Raw genomic sequence first — 13,905 nt, 5'->3', positions numbered from 1 at the left:
CTCAGATCCAAACAATGGCTGTTGGATAGACCTCACATGGCCGGGGCACCCATGCATCAGCTGCTATGAGTTTTGGTTTCTTCCCTTTACTCAGACATTTTCTCACACCATAGATTATGTTTTCTATCATGCTCCACTCAAAATTCCTCACCCAGGAAACAATACCCAAGTGACAGGGGCAGATAATACAATGGCTGGTTTCTGCTGCTTCCAGTCTGTCACTTGCCAGTTCTGTAGTGAAATGTGCATCTGAGGGTATGAAAGGGAATGGTCATAAGTCAGTCTGTATCAGACAGCACATCCCTGCTTTGCTGTGCTGCATCCTTACTAGCTCCCACCCTTTGGGAACATGCCTTCAATAAATCACACTCACAGAGACCATTTCTCTAACTCTGTGTCTGAAAGCTTGGTGTGAGAATAAAAATATTCACTGAGGTTGTTACCATTTGCCCTCCAATGTTCTGATTTTTGAGAGAATAAATTTCTCCCTAATTTTGGTAGTGCCAAGTAGATGCAACTCACAACTGTCCATAGTTTTCCATACATATCTACTTTAAGCTAAAATCTTCAGTTTTATAAACATATCATGTCATAATCCCTGACAATATTCTAGAACACAGATTTTATACTTCTGATACAGGATTGGAATATATAAGTTTTACTGGCACATAGTAGGGGAATGTTGAGTAGATACTTTTTTATGTGAAGTTCAAATCCTAAATTGAACCTGTGCTGCTAACTATTGTTCACTGTGGAATAAATTCTGGACCAAGAACTGACACCAATTAGGGTTCACAATAATTTCAAAACCCCTTAGCTAAGCAAGAAATTTGGGTTGTGTTTTTAAAAAGTAACCAGTGACCTTTACATCTAGACAAAAGGCTTCTGGGATACAAGTTGTGTCTATGGTGTGAAACATTCTGCGGAGAAAATAAAAATAGCTGCTGTCACCTAATTGGTGTAGTCACATGAAAACCTGAGCCTGAAATACACTAGCTCAGAACTTTTCATCTTGAGGATCATGAATAATGCCAACTTGCTGCTGCTTCTGTTATAAATATTCCTTTCTTATCTTCCATTTGGCTAATGTGGCTTTTAATTATGTGCACATAAAATTTTATTTTGTCTCGGTGACATTATAATTTTAAAGTAGAATTCTACTTCTTTTGATTTTAGGTAATAAGCATAATAAAAATACATGTCTTAAAACCTTAAAGTGAAAAAAAACCCTTAAAGTGAATTAGTATTTTGTTCTGTTCAGCAAAGGTAACTAATGTAATGTGACAATGAAGGTTGTTTTGTATTAGGATAATTTTATTTTTAAAGCAGATGACAACATTCCTCTTGCATCTTTTACAACATATTTTAAAATATCTTGATTCTCTTGGGATTAGTGATGAACAGGACACCTGTATTATTTTTATTTCTCTTACACTATTTGCTGATAACTATATCTTTATTGGGAAGAAACTTTTGACACATTTCAGAGATTAAATTCTATTGTACAAGGAACAAGATAAATTTCTATTGTTACAATGGGCTAAAACATTTCTTGTGAGACAATGCTGCCTATGTAGAACAGTTATTTCAGTTTGGGCACTTATCTATGTGTTCTGATTCTTCTGGACATTAATATATCAAACAATATCATCATCTCTTTTCATAAAAACTGAAAGAAAAACTGGAAAACCAGAGTACAATAGTTGACAAAATATGGCCTGATGATAAAGGGTAATTTTTGTGTGATCTAAGCAAACTCAACTGTGTCCTCTAACACTGAAATGTACTGCCTGGTTGTCCCACTATTTTCAATGTTGAAGAGGATTAAATTGGTAATTAAAATGAATTGGCACATTTCTGAATGATTAACCTTTTCTCTATTATCTCATTTAATCTACTCTACCTTCAGTTCGGGTTACAGATAACAAGACTAGAGCTTTAATAAAGCTTCATATCCTGCTCAAAAGATCAGAAGATGATTAAAGAGATCTCTGAAGTTCTGATATTATGATATTAAAGCCAAATGTCTTCCCTCCCATGATACCTTCACATATATAAGTAGTATGGAGAGGAAGGAAGAATTAAGTGGAAAATGTGTAATATGAGACTGATATCAAACTCCCTTACATACCTTTCCAAGCCCCAATTGTATTCCATAATACCCTAGGCAGTGTTTTGTGTGTAATGAAGTGTTACCACTTTGTGTAACTTGTATATATGAGTGCATGTGCCTGTGGGCACAGATACACATTCATAAGCCTGCATGTGATTGCCGGAGGGGATATTTTGGTATCCTTCCACAGGAACCTGCCATGTTTTTATTTTGAGGCAGAATCACTCACTGTCCTGGACTGGACCCATCAAGTAGACCAGGCAGGCTAACCAGGGAGTGCCAGGAATCCATTTGCCTGTCCCTCCCCATCACTGGGATTACAAAGTATGCCACATCAATTCTAGGAATCAAATTCATGTCTTTATTCATGGTAAGCAAGTATTCTATTGGACAGGAAGCTCCCAACTCCTATCACTATGGTGGTCTTTATTACAAAACTCACTATGAATCTAGCCACCAAGATGGTTTTTATGTATGCTCCATTTAACAGTTCAAACTGTCAAACCAATCTCAACAAAACTCCAATTAAACATGTCAAAGCAGAGGCAATGAAACAGACCACACATAAAACTACAAATAATCCAAAAATATCTCCAATTCGAATTTACCTCCAATTTCTAAGAATCCATGTAATTGACTCAGTGGAACAAATCAAGTCCATCTATACTCTAATAAACTTTTAGTGCAAGTTAAATTATGTAAACTGATCCATGCTTGTTCTTAAAATTTTAACAAGTTCTACATACCTGTATAAATATGATTTGTCATAACTAGTCACATATTTGGAATTTACTATTCAGCTACAGAACAGATATTGAGTTTGTGAAAAATACAGTGTTGAAAAAAGGAAGACAGGTTTTATTTTCCAAGAGCACTTGACATGGCTAACAGTGACATTTTCTGTTACAGCAATGATACTCATCAATAAAAGAAATATGTATGCCTTGGGGTCAAGAGCTGGCTTGGTGGTTAAGAGCATTTATTCCTCTTGCAAAGGACTAGAGTGCTGTTTCTAGCACCTATATTGTACAGATCATGACTGCCTTTAACTAAGTTCCAGAGTATCATATGTATCCCCTTCTTGACTCTTTCTGCAATGCACACATGCTCCATATATTATACACATAATATTTACATGCATACACATAGTTTTTAAAGGGTATTTCTTATTAGTTTCTGATTTTGCTTATGCTCAGTTGCAAGGAATACTGGAAAATTCTCTATAGTTTCTTTTTGTAACATTAATAAGTTAACAACCCAATATGGTTGCATCAATTCCATGCAAGAAAACAATCCTAGATTTTTTAAACTTACATTTTGCCACTAACTTATTCTATTATCCTATTCAAGTGTCATCCCTTAATTAAATCATCATAAGGAGAGGTTGTCATAATTGGCAATGTAATTAAAATAAATGTTATAATTAGCAAATATTAAACTGTTTATAATATGTACTTCAGTTGCATCAGTAAAAAATAATGCAAAATACTAAAGAATGTCAAATTGAAAATAAAAATGTAACCATTAAACACTGAAAGTTAAGTTATACTTTGTAATAAACCAAATTCTAGTTATTTGACAAATAACATAAAGTCTCATGATATAGGAGTAGGCAAACACAGGGACAGCCAGAGCCTTTTGTTAATGTGCATAATTACTTGAACTTTAACATACAGAATAAAGTTGAAGAAAGCATAAAAATAAAGAAGTTGCTAGTTTTTGAATCCCCCCTTCAGTGGCTGCAGGGAGAGAAAAGCTAGGTTCCTGGGGGAGATTGCCATTATTAATTGAGCCAGTGAACTTCGCTGATGCTGTTTGCATGATGGCCTTTCTGAATCCTTGACCAATAGTTTCTCTGTGTACTCACATTATTAGAAAGAAGAATGGTTATTTCCCAAATTGCAGCTATATTAGAGAATTCTGAAATGAACCACATATGATTGCTTGCTCTCTGAGATTATTTCAAGGACCTTAGAGTCCAGTACACGGTCTCATTACCCATTCTTATACCCTTTTTTTCATCCATACAATACAACCATGACAAATGAGCATCCTCACTCATATGGAAATGCCTGTTTTTACACCCCATGGATATGACGATCTATCATTTAAGTAATCATTTTGTTTGCCAGGGGAGCAAAGAGAACAACAAAAACTTTGGCACTGAATAAATTGCAGAACAGGGTTGAAGGTTTGCAATGCGTGAAACTGTAAGTCTCGATCTTCTGTTACAAGGCAGACAGAACCCATCCCCACACCACATTTAAGAAATGGAAATTTAACTTCCCTACTAAATTTAGTTTTAATTCCATTGCTCATTATAACAATCGCTCCTTGTTATGATTTAATTAAGAGGAGATATGAAAAATGGAGTAAGTTAGTGGCAAAATGACAAAGTTTAAAAAATAACTCCCAGATTGGTTTCTTCTGTGGAGTTGATATTACCATGGCGGGTCATTAGCTTATTAACAATCAGAAAGTCACAAAAGAAAATAAAATCCTCATGTGTTATATTGAATGTGGATGTATGTTCAAGACATGGTGTTGTTAAAGATAGGTATGAACTTCTTAAAATGTTTTAGCTGTCTATAATGTATATAATATATATATATATGTATATATATATAATGATGTTTTAATAATTTGTACAATATGTTATTAGGCAAAGGGCATCTCATTTATAACAACTTCATAGAATAAGTTCACTTTTCTACCTTTAAAAAATAGGTGTTTGGTTGATTTATCTGCATGCATGTCTGCACACTACTTGTGTGGCTAGTGTCTATGGAAGACAGAACAGGTAGCAGATTTCCTGGGACTAGAGATGCAAATAGTGTGAGCTAACATGTGGATGCTAAGAATAGAAGTTGTTGGAGGGACAACCAGTGTTCTTGACCACTGAGCCCTATCTCCAGTCTGGATATTCTAGGTTTTTAGTACTGCATTAAAGAAGCGATTATAGTCAGTGTGATAGGCAACAATAAATGAGAAATTCTACATCTTTTTTTTGCAGCATCATGAACATTAATTAACTTTCATCCATCATGCCAGAATTTCACCTCACACTCCTCCTAACCACTGGTAACTAGCATTCTATCCTCAACTTCTACTTCTGTTTTAGATCCCACATGTGAATGAGGATGTACTCACCTTTCTGTGTCTGCTTTATTTCATTTACCATCATGAACTTCAGTTCTATCCATGTTACCACAGATGACAGAATTTCCTCAGTCAGTGGCTCAATGGTCTTCCACTGTTGTATTCACACTGTATTTTTTTCTATATATCACTTGATGGATGCTTAGATTATTTCCATCTCTCTGCTGCAGCAAATTGCACTGGATTGAATGTTCAGGTATCCCTTTACATCATTTCATTTCCTTTAATATATAACTGGTAGGCTTGAAAGATCTCATCATCATTCTAGTTTTCTCTGTTCTGAGACATTGCTGCCAAGTTTGTCTTAGTGGCTGGAGCTCCCATCCCCAGAAACAGCATGTAATAATTCATGTTCCTTTCTCCAAAGCCTCTACAGTCCCATGTGCATGCAGTACACACAGAAGACAGAAGAGGGGGTCAGCTCTGTTGGAACAGGAGTCAAGATGGTTGTGACCTATTATGTGGGTGCTGGGAATCTAACCTAAGTGCTATGCAAGTGCTGCAAGTACTCTTAACTGCTACACTATCTCTCCAGCCCTATTAACTCAGTCTTTGTTGATGATGAGTCATAACATTTTTGTGTGCAATAATTGGATGTCTTCTTTTCATAAACATCTGCTCAGATCTAAAGCTCACTTTGTTTTTTGTATGTTTTATGGTTTTTTTAGCTCTTTATGTATTGTGGAGAAAAATTCCCTATCAGATGTAGAGTTTACAAATATTCTTTTACTTTACAAGCTGTATATTAGTTCTCTTTATTGCATGCTTCTCTGCATGGAAACTTTTGTATAGATCTTTACTTCTATTCCTCTCCTTTACAGAATCATCTGAAAACAAACAAACAAATGTCCACTCCAAATTCCAAATCATATACCTAGTGCTTCAGTGTAGCTTCCTGGCTTCAGCTAAGGATTCAGTTAACTCAAGGCTCATTTTTTTCTTACAGGTAACAGATGGTCTACTTGCAGTAGCCTGCATGTGAATACACAAATTTCCCAGCACCATTTACTGAGAAGGTTGCTATTTCTTCTTGCCTGTTCTTAGAGCCTTTGTTATTATTGAGCTACAAATATGTTCATTTTTATCTAGGCTCTCTGCTCTGTTCCATTCATCAGTATATGTCCTGATGTCAACACCTTTATTTTTTAAGTATGCACTTGTCTTGCATTTTAAAATCAGGTCTGTAATAGACCATTAGGTTCTTTTGATTCAAGATAGCTTTGGTTATTCAATGGGGTGTGTGGTCATGTAATTTTTGTGAATGCTACTTTAGATTCAATGGATGCCATTGTTACTTTATACTGACTTTAAAATCTTAGGGTAATATTGATTTTTATCAATATATGTACTTCCAACCCATGAATATGATGCATATCCATTTCTTGGCATTCCAATCACATTCTCTCATCAGTGTCATAATTCTCATAGCCTAGATATTTTACTACATAGTATACACTTATCACTAGGTATGTCATTTCTGTGGCTGTTTTAAGAGATATTAAGTTCTTACATTGTGTTGCAAATAATTCATAATTGGTATGTTGCACAGCTGAATTAATTTATTCTAATAGTGTTTGGGGTGAAATTTGGAGAGAAAGTCTCTGAATAGAAGGTGATATTATTCATACACATTCAGAATTTTAATTCACTTACAAATTGGATGGCTTGTAGTTCTCACTGGACTTCTAGGACTCTGGGATATCACAGGAAGAGCAGGTGTTGAAATCTTTGTCTTTTTGTTTTGTTTTGTTTTTGTTTTTTTCAAGACAGGTTTTCTCTGTGTAGCTTTGGAGCCTATCCTGGCACTCACTCTGGAGACCAGGCTGGCCTCGAACTTACAGAGATCCACCTGCCTCTGCCTTCTGAGTGCTGGTATGAAAGGTATGCACCACCAAACGCCCGGCAATCCTTGTAAATCCTTAAGAAGTTAAGAATTTAGGAAGAGGAATTTTTTGGTTTTTCTACATTCAGTAGAATGTAGTTCTGAGTTTTTATCCTGAAGAGATATGCTGTGTGTGTGTGTGTGTGTGTGTGTGTGTGTGTGTGTGTGTGTGTGTGTCTGTGTGTCTGTGTGTCTGTGTGTGTGTGTGTGTGTGTGTGTGTGTGTGTGTGTCTGTGTGTCTGTGTGTCTGTGTGTCTGTGTGTGTCTGTGTGTGGGTCTGTGTCTATGATTATGTGTATGTCTGTATGTGTATGTGTGTGGTATGTGTGTCTGTGTATTTTTATATTACAGAAATCTGCTTTAAAGTCTGTAAACTTGAGTACATCAGTATTAAGGATTAGTATTTGGGTTATCTAGAGAGCATAAGTTCATATAAAACACATCCATCAAGCCATGATCTGAATGGGTTAAACTCCTAATGAACTAGAATAAATTAGTGTTCAACATAAAAAGAGAAATAGTCTCCAAGGAGAAACCAAAAGCCTGGGTTTATAAGACAAATTTATATACAGGAGAAATATTTAGTATTCTATTTAAAAGACATCTTTGAAATGGGAAAATCATTGCTTACCACTTAGTCTCAATATATTCTGAAATGAAACATATCACAATGTTATTATTTAATAAATCAATACATATTTGGTTATTTTAAAGAGATGGGCATACTTAAAGTAGTCCACAAAGTAAAGACTAAAGCACAGAGACAATCATGTTTTCTAGTCTCCCTGAACTATTTTATAGTCCTTAGACTATAACATCGTCCTTAAAGTAACTGTATTCTTCTTTATTGTGAAAGTAAAGTTTGAAGAGGTTTTAAGTGAATGTTAACAGATAATAAAAACCCATCATAGAGAATGTAAACAGAGATCTGAGAAGATGTTTGACTCTACTCAGTATTTCTATTTTGGGTACAGGCAGGAAATCTAACCCAGTTTCAGGGCGACAGCTGTGTTATTGTGCAATGTTCTCCTTTCTTGGCATTGCAAACCACTTGGCTATGTGAAAAAGTAAACTCAACTGCAGAAATAAATCAGCATTTCTGAGCCCCCACATTTCCATTAAATTATGAGATGTTAAACGTGTACCAGTGCCCTACTCTCAAAATACTTTACAAATTATTGGCTCAACAAATTTCTATCAGTATAAGAAATAGTGATTCTCTAAGTGACAGCTTCTAATTGTTCATTATTCTCTGTCCCTTTAAATTTCAAATGGCAAGCAAAGAATTGAGAAGACCTCAGTAAAACTGAAATATTAAATTTCTGAGAATTGTGTGTGAATGACAAGTGAAACTTGTATTGGGTTATTATTTAGAGGGACCACATACTCAGACTAAAGTCCTTGCAGTTAAGGTCTAATTAGCAAGGTATGTGTTTCACTTACACTCCATGTATGGGCTCAATCATTATAAGTGCACTTGAATATTTCTAACTATTTCTTCTTTTTAGTTGATAATAGTTTTTTTCATTCAATAATTATGATTATGGAGTGCCTACAGATCCACCCCCACTTCATCACCTACTCAAATCTATACCCCTTCATTCTCTGTCTTAAGAAAAAATAAACAGGAATCTAAATAATTAATAATAATACTATAAAATAAAAAGAAAACAGCAGAGTATGATAAGATAATCAAGCAAGCATAAAAAAGGCAAAAGAAAAAGCACAAGAAACTAAGATGCTAAGATGCACACATTAGCACACACAGAAAACTCATTTTAAAAATAACTATAATCCATAAGCAAAATGTCCATAAGGTTTAAAAGAAAACCTCCAAAGATACCACTGATTTACTAAGTTTGTCTTTATTGATTATCTATTGCTGGGAGCAGAGACTACCCTTATGTTTGCTTTGTATACCTAATGAGACTTCATTAGAAAAAACTAAGTTTTCCTTTGTGAATGCTACAAATTGGGTTTTGTTTTAGGGATGGGGGCATGTGTCATTTCATTTTCCCTTTAAAAAACTGGGATTCCATCAGCCTTAGATCTATATAGGTTCTTTGTATGTCAGTCCTGTTCTGTCTATAAGACCATGCTCCCTTGGTGCTCTTCATCCCCTCTGGTGCTTACAGTATATCTGCTTCCTCTTCTACATAACTCACTGAGACCTGAGGCGAAGGTATTTGATGGAGACATCCCATTTATGACTGAATGTTTGAAGTCTGTCACGCTCTGAATATTTTCTAACAGTGGATCTCAGTATTTGTTCCCAACTATTGCAGGAGGACGCTTCTCTGATGATGACTAAGCAGGACAATCTATAAGTATAGCACAATGCATTAGGAATCTATTTATTGCAATGTTCTTTTAGCGGAGCAATGGTATTTGGTTTTTCTCCTAGACCATGTCCTATCTAGTCTTAGGTTTTTGGCCACAAAAGCAGTGTCAGATATGGGTTCCATCTAATTGAGTGAACTTTATTCCCTATAACATAGTGGTTGGTTACTCCAACAGCTTTTATGAAACTATTGCACTAGAATGTCAAGCAAGCAGATCACTATTGTAGATCATGTGTTTGTAGCTGGATTTGGTATGTATTTAACTTTCTTCTCTGTAGTGTGCAGAGTATCTACCTTCCAGTACCATGAACACTAGCCAGTACATGTAAAGACTCTAGGTAGACACCAGCTTGTCTTCTCTGTGTTCAGTGATTTATATATCTGTTGCCTTCTACAATAGGGCCTTATCATCAGTTTATGGACAGCAAATAGCCTTGGTCATAGCCTGGATTGTTTAGGGGGTTTCTATAGGGCCACGATGGCTAAAAACTCAGTAAGATATAACCAAATTCCAATGCTGAGGGTTTCATTTAGTGATGAGAGATGCCTGGTTGGAGCTTTGTCTCCCACAGTATTTTCAAGTTTCCCTGAGCATCTGAAATTCAGGCTCCTGGCCAGGTTCCCCATTTTGAAGTAAACAGAAGAGATGGGACCTGACTTTTAACAATCCATGACAGGATAAAGAGGGATCAGAAGGTGATTAAAAGGAATAAAGAAAAAGACAATAAAAGCCAATCTTTCTAATTCCAAAGATAGGTTATAATAGCAAGTTGGATATTTTAAAGCCTCAATTAACTTGCCTTGTCAACCATGTAACTCCGCAAAAGGGAGGCTGTGGGATCTGTTCTTCTAGGAAAGATATAGGTGAGTTTGAAGCCAACTGAGGTTTCAATGTCCCTGTCTTCAAATTTAAAGACCTTCCTTCTTGAATCCAAATTGTATAACTGATAATATATCGGTTTGAGGGTTCATGGTTAAAGCACCAATTTCACTGTGTCAACATCTCTAATGTGGACAATGCTTTTTATCATTGTCCCATCTAGAAGAGATAAATGCATATTCTCTCCTACACTGCTCAGTTGCTTACATTCAAATCCTTAATCTTTGTCTTTTCCTGTTTATCATGACTGATCTCTTTTCCTTAATTCTTGTCATAGTCTTAATTTAAATTTATTTATTTATATATAGGCTATGTGTCTGGGTGTGACTTGTGTGTGTGTGTGTGTGTGTGTGTGTGTGTGTGTGTGTGTGTGTGTGTGTGTGTGTTATGTGTGCATGTGAATACAGATGCTCAGAAAGAGGCCTGAGAGTGTCGAGTCCTCTAGAACCCAAGTTACAGGCAGTTATGCGCCACACAAGGTGTATACTAGGAACCCACTTAGGTCACTACAAGAGCAGCAAGTACTCTTGACTGCTGAGTGTCTCTCTGTCCCTGTACTCTTGAATGTTCTCTACACAGTCAAGAGCCTGTGGCTCCTCACTATCACCATTTTCACTGTCACTCAGAAGCAATGTCTTTTGTAACTATTTACAACAGCTTCCTGTGGTTGTGGATGTATTGCTCCTGTTTGCTCTTCTCCTGGTCATTAATTTGTCAGAGTCAGAAGGACTGTTTGAAATACAATCCCCAGGTTCTTTTACAGTCTGACCACTCTCTAGCTCAGTGGAGATATTATAGTTTTCTTCTCCCTTTCTCTGTCATTTTTCTTTTTTAATAGTTATTTTTTAAAATATTTTACTTTTGCAAAATATGTTTGAAAAAGTGCCATCTTAACCATTTTGGACTACATATGGATTAATTTTCCCCTTTAACTAGTCACATTGAAATTAAGAGATTGTCCATTAGAAGCCAATCACAATTTTCTTTTTCCAGTCACGTATTTAAGTATGGATTTCAACTACTAACAACCGGATTTTAAAAATTCTGCAGCTCATTCCCAGAATTAAGTCTTTCTTTGTCTGCTGCTTTCTATAGTTTTATGAAACATAGACTGATTTTAATTCAATCAGAAGGATTTTAGGATTTGTTTACATAGCTTCAGAGGCATAGTCCTAGGAGCCCAAAGCCACAGGTTTCCCCGGGCTTAGTTTCACAATAATGCATAGGTCTGCAGAGTTTTATTTTTTTAGAGTGATATAAAGAAATTGAAGATCTTAACCATGCAACATTGCAAGAAATAATGGGACCCAAGGAAGTTATTCACCAGCAATCTTTAAAAAGTGGAGTCCTGACCCCTTCTACTTTTGTATAGGATGGGCTTCCTAACTCCTTTCCAGTAAGTAGAGCAGGGTGCAGATGAGGCAAGCTTGGGCATAAGGCAGTCTGACTCTCTCTTGCATTACACTCTGAAGGAATCCCACAGCTACCTCATGAGGTCCCCTAGCAGCTTACATAGTGTTGACTGTATTAATCTGTCACCTTTTCTCTGTCATTTTTCAATACCATTCATTAACCTTACATTACTCTGTCATCCTTATACTCTTTCTTTCTCCCCATTATATGGATAGCTCCAAGAAATTGTGACATTTTCCTTTTCTCTTTGGAATTATGTCTGGACTAAGGTCATCCACAACCAGTATTTGATGAACAAACCAGTAATAAATGAAGTCAGCTATCTCCTAAATCAAAACACTGTATAGATCAGCAGGATTAAGTATATATCTCCCATGTTTTCAATTATGGTGTATGCCACCATCTCTTTATACACTTTCATAGGTTTTGATAATCCGTTAACTACAACAACCCATGAATTTCAGGCAGAAGAAAGACGAATTATCTCTTCAGTTTTCAACTTTCATGTTATTACATAGCTTACTATCAAGAGAGTTTTTAATACACTTTACAGCTAAATGAAAATGAGTAAATGCAGAGCATCTCCGAGAATTATGTGACTTTTTCCCACAGCCGTTAGTTAGAACCATGATTTTAATATAATATATTAAATTATTTGATCATCAAATATGTGTTGCCTTCGGTGTAAAGAATGTTTAGTAAAACTCTGTAGTTTGAGCTTTGACTGTCAGTTAAGTGGTCTGTATTATTCAACAACTGAATTCTATATGTTTTCAGAGATCATCTATAGCTGGGTCTTTAACGAGTTCCCCTCCTTTGTGGCGGAGGACAGCCGGCGGTTCATATCCCAAGAGACAGGCAACCTTTATATTTCTAAAGTGCAAACATCAGATGTTGGCAGCTATATTTGTCTGGTGAAAAACGCCGTGACGAATGCTCGGGTGCTCAGTCCTCCTACACCGCTCACTCTACGAAATGATGGTGAGTTACCAGTCACAGATTTAAATGATAAACTTTTACAAGTAAAATTCACAGGTTATTATCCCCAGTTTTCTAAGCAATTGACCTCAATACAAATAAACTGAAAGACATCTACTTGTAAAAATCACAGATGTATTATTCCCAGTTTTCTAAGCAATTGACCTCAATACAAATAACCCTAAAAGGCATCTACCTCATTTACACTTTCATCCCTTTAATGTTAGTCTATGCATGTCTCTAAAAATGTTGAAATAAGAGATGGGGAGATGGCTTAGTGAGTAAAATGTTTGCACACTTCAGAACCTGGGTTCAAATCCCAAGTACCTATGTATACAACCAGACACAGCACACCTGTAATCTCAGCATGGAGAAGCAGAGACAAGAGGATGTCCAGAGCATGCTCACCAACCAAGCCAAAGCAATGAGCCAGGTGCAGTGAGAACTGTCTTAGAAAATAGGTAGAGAGTTATTGAGGAAGACACTTGATGACAACCTCTGGCTTACACTGACACATGCGTATGTGCACACACTCAAACACACACACACACACACACACACACACACACACACACACACACACACACACACACACTGGTGATGAATCTTGGATGATAAATACTTACCATAATGCTACTCAAAAATTAGAATAGGAGCATCTGGAAAGGAGAGACATGTGAACTCCGCAGTTCTCTTCTTATTCCTTAGTGTCTATCTGTAGCATATGTGTATTAACTATGAATTTGATGGGCTCAGGTTTCATTGCATTTGTAGTTCATCTGCCTTCAAATTGAGTATTAGGCTTTTTAATACTTCATTGTACAATTATAATTGTTATTACTTTTCCAATAATAGGAACAGTTGTAACTTTGACTATTTGGTGCGGTGCAAGCAGGTGTAATGATGCTATAATTATAGGAATTGCCATCTATCCACAGGATCTTCACATTTAAACACCTCATTTGTATTTATAGACATTTACAGTTAGGCATTGCATTAACACAGTCAAGTGCTCTATTATAGGTGATATATGATATGCAGATTGCTATGCTGTGCAACAGAACTTACCTATCAAGCGATTATTAAGATGTGAACTTGAAAATGAAAATTCTGATTGATTTTGAAGTATTAAAAAGTA

The 13,905-nt window shown here is 36.0% G+C and overlaps 1 protein-coding gene across 1 annotated transcript in view; it reads left to right on the top strand.

Moving 5' to 3' along the window:
• Cntn5 (contactin 5) overlaps window positions 1-13,905 on the top strand; it is a 469,456-nt gene that overhangs the window by 106,311 nt on the left and 349,240 nt on the right. Inside the window, exon 6 of the mRNA XM_035444195.1 lies at window positions 12,567-12,770. Coding sequence (XP_035300086.1) covers window positions 12,567-12,770 — 204 coding nt within the window. The remainder of the gene's footprint in view (window positions 1-12,566; window positions 12,771-13,905) is intronic.

Source organism: Cricetulus griseus, chromosome 4, assembly GCF_003668045.3.
Source record: "Cricetulus griseus strain 17A/GY chromosome 4, alternate assembly CriGri-PICRH-1.0, whole genome shotgun sequence".
Taxonomy (NCBI): domain Eukaryota; kingdom Metazoa; phylum Chordata; class Mammalia; order Rodentia; family Cricetidae; genus Cricetulus; species Cricetulus griseus.
Note: the sequence above shows the minus strand (reverse complement) of the source record. Positions and strands in the feature narration are given on the sequence as shown.